Source organism: Furipterus horrens, unplaced genomic scaffold (genome assembly GCF_987537825.1).
Source record: "Furipterus horrens unplaced genomic scaffold, mFurHor1.1.pri manual_scaffold_8, whole genome shotgun sequence".
NCBI lineage: Eukaryota > Metazoa > Chordata > Mammalia > Chiroptera > Furipteridae > Furipterus > Furipterus horrens.
This window is the reverse complement of record NW_028327178.1, coordinates 44,568,251-44,571,854: the sequence shown is the minus strand read 5'-3', so window position 1 is coordinate 44,571,854 and position 3,604 is coordinate 44,568,251. Positions and strand designations below refer to the sequence as shown.

The window sequence follows — 3,604 nt, the reverse complement described above, 5'->3', positions numbered from 1 at the left end:
ATAACTCTTGATGCTTACATAGTGCGACTATGTATGTAATATATTTGCTTACCCATTGCTTTTTTTGACATTTGGATTGTCACTTTTCAATATTGCATCTAATTCAAACATTGGCTAGCCCTCTCACCAGTATGGGATGTTTCTGGACAAATTCCCTGCCAATTACAATACTAAATTCAATAAAATTACATTAATTAATAACTTATAAAAGCATGTCATTCAGGTGTCTGTGCTGTAGGAAAGGAAAAAAATCTTCATCTTCTATCCAACTTAAGTTCATTGGCTGGGGCCCTACAAATCAGACTATCAAGACAAATGAGAGACAACGTTATTAACATGTGCATTGTACATACCTGTGAGTACTCAGGATGACTAGTAACTCAAACTGGGTGGTTAGAACTTGGGCTTAGAGTTTGGGCGGCGGGAGAAGCGGGAGCGGGCAGGCGGTCCAGGTTGGCAAAGGTTCTCGGCGCGCCGCGGCCCTGAGGCACCAGGCACGCGCCCATCCCGCCGCCACGATGCCCAAGAGGAAGGTCAGCTCCGGCGAGGGAGCGGCGAAGGAGGAGCCCAAGAGGAGGTCGGCGAGATTGTCAGCGAAACCTGCTCCTGCGAAGGTGGAAGCCAAGCCGAAGAAGGCGGCGGGCAAGGATAAATCTGCAGACAAAAAAGTGCAAGCAAAAGGGAAAAGGGGAGCAAAGGGAAAACAGGCTGAAGTGGCTAACCAGGAACCTAAAGAAGATCTACCTGCGGAAAACGGAGAAACTAAAAATGAGGAGAGTCCAGCCTCGGATGAAGCAGGAGAAAAAGAAGCCAAGTCTGATTAATATCATATATCATGTCTTATCAGTGGTCCCTGTCTCCCTTCTTGTACAATCCAGAGGAATATTTTTATCAACTATTTTGTAAATGCAAGTTTTTTAGTAGCTCTAGAAACATTTTTAAGAAGGAGGGAATTCCACCTCATCCCATTTTTTTAAGTGTAAATGCTTTTTTTTAAGAGGTGAAATCATTTGCTGGTTGTTTATTTTTTGGTACAACCAGAAAATAGTGGGATATTGAATATGGGAGGCTTTGATTGTCTTGGGTGTCAGCTTAACATTCCATAGATGAGGGGTAGTTTTTATATCCTATAATACAAGGCATACTAAATGGAAGTTTGGAGTCAGTTGTGCATTTACTATGTCTTGAACATTTTAAATTCTCATGTTTTTGGTAGAATTGTTTTCTAAAGAAAACCACTCCTGGATCTTGGCTCTCCCTGTCAGAATTTTGTGCACTCTGTAACATCTTTGTTGTGGTAGTCCAGTTTTCCTAGTAACTTTGTTCATGTGCTGTGAACGATTGAAAATTCGATTATGTGGTATATTAAATTGTGAATTAGTCGGACTTTGATGTAAGTGTGTCAACATTTGCAGATATTGGTACTTGATACTTTATTAAGAAAATTAGTCTCCAAATTTTAAGCTGGAACATCACTGGAATAACGTCAGAAAAGAATCACAACTACATGACTTTACATTTTTGGTACGTATGTTAAGAATTGTGTACAAATCTAAATGTCTGTACTTTACCCTCAAAACAACCAATAAAATCTCACTTATGAAAAAAAAAAAAAAAAAAAAGAACTTGGGCTTATATGGCATTTTAAGAAAAAAGTAATAATTTTGTAGAAAAGTGACAAGACAAAGGAAAATGACTTTGCATTTCTAGGAGTAGCAAATTTGGGGAGCGCAAATATATGCAGAAACTAAGGAAGATAAGGACTAGTTAGTAAAGTTTGTTAGGTAGATTTCTCTGGCATCATCTCCATGCTGATAAAGGTCTAGAAGTTGTTTCTGGTGATTAGCTTTTGTCCTTCCTGGTAGAGAAAGGAAAGGGAGACACCTTTATAAATTTATGCCCTGATTTTTGGCAAATAAGGGGAGAACAGAGAGCTTTTATTGTATTTTTTACTTCTCAATTGTCTTCGGCTCAACATAATCCTATGCCAAAGTGACACATTTTCGGTGGCATGTTCTGCTACCTTGAACTAATACTGGCATCCTCTTCTAAGGGGACTTCTGCCTCTGATGGCCACTGCTACAGAAACCAACTGAGGTGGCCCTATTTGAACCCACAACTGATTGGATCAGGGATGGACACCAGCTCAAGGGTAGGCCAGAGACTATGCTGTGAGCCAGTGGGAAAGGGTGAACTGGGTCAAACTGAGAAACTGTGAAAGCAGAAGGCAGTTATCCTGGGAGGCAAAGATGAGAAGATGCACATAGAAGCCTTGAGGGAAAAAACACAGTGGGAGAAAGAGACTGGAGATTTGAGTTCCAAACCTGGCTCTGCCCCTAGATCTTGAGGAATTTACTTAACCCCTTTAAACCTCATTGTTCTCACCTGTAATTTGAAGAAAATCACTTACCTCATAGGGTTATGGGGAGGATTAAAAATAGAGTATATGAAGTGCATATAACATAACAGATCTCACCGAATGGAAGCTATTATTACAAATAAAAGTATTTTTTTAAATAAAAAATTTTTAAAGCTTTTATTTATTTATTTCCCAAGAGAGGCGGAGGGAGAGAGAAAGAGAGAGAGAGAAACATCAGTTGGCTGTCTCTCGCATGCCCCCAACCACGGACCTGGCCTGCAACCTAGGCATGTGCCCTGACCGGGAACCAAACCAGCGACCTTTTGGTTCACAGTCATTACTCAATCCACTGAGCCACGCCAACCAGGGCACAAATAAAAGTATTTTTAAAGAAAGATATACAGTACAGTCTTTTAGAATAATCACATAAAATATATAAAGGATGTAAAAGATTTATACAACACAATTGCTAGATTTTCTGTTCTTAAGACACAGCCTCTTTTTGTCATCTATGTTGATACTCAGAATTTAGCGCAATGCCTGGCAAATCTTAAGTTCTCAATGAATGTCTATTGCTTCCAGTAAACATCTTCGAAACAAGATTTTTCTTTTACTTCAGTACCACTCAGATTCCTAGGTGCTTGAGTATTTTTGCTGATGGAATTGCCTCATCATGACTTGCCTCAGTGTAACTCGCTGAGCTCAGTGTATGTGGAACTGCAGCAACCGTAATCTTACTTTGAAAGGCTGAGATTTATGAGGCTGGTTTTTCTGCAGACTTTTTCCTTATTAACTCTCATTTGCTTTTTAGTTTCCCCCCCATATTTCACACACAAGAAAAGTAAAAACAAAAGACCTTTCATAAAAAGTAACTAACTGTCCACTGAAACACCTCTCCTTGACATTTACTGAGAGGAAAAAAATCACAAGAAATATGAAAACACAAGCTGATGCTGTAACAGAGGGGTCTGACCAGATGCCTGGGGGCGGGGGAACCCCAATCCAGGTGAGAGGCTGACTTCCCCGGCAAAGGGAGGGGATGCAGGACACCCCAAGATGGCGGGTTGAAGTAGCAGCTGGTTAAAGAGCCTACCTTCCGGGGAAAGGAGGGACCCGCAAGAGGGGTTGGGAGGTGCCAAAGGTAGTTTGGGATTGAAACTGGAGCTGGGGCTTGAAAAGCTTCCATATTCCTGGGAAAAAGTTAACGGAGCTCGTGACGCAGATTGTACAGAGCCTTCGTGGGGC

The 3,604-nt window shown here is 41.0% G+C and overlaps 1 protein-coding gene across 1 annotated transcript; it reads left to right on the top strand.

The window, feature by feature from the left end:
- Positions 1–416: 416 nt before the first annotated feature.
- On the top strand, positions 417–1,606 carry LOC150002833 (non-histone chromosomal protein HMG-14). Its single transcript, XM_090285143.1, has one exon. It carries the CDS (start codon positions 519–521, stop codon positions 822–824), a length of 306 nt encoding a protein of 101 aa, XP_090141269.1. The 5' UTR covers positions 417–518; the 3' UTR covers positions 825–1,606.
- Positions 1,607–3,604: the final 1,998 nt, after the last annotated feature.

Bases quoted from the DNA above. Each gene is read 5' to 3' on its own strand.
- LOC150002833 (XM_090285143.1), top strand. From the start codon at position 519: ATGCCCAAGAGGAAGGTCAGCTCCGGCGAGGGAGCGGCGAAGGAGGAG.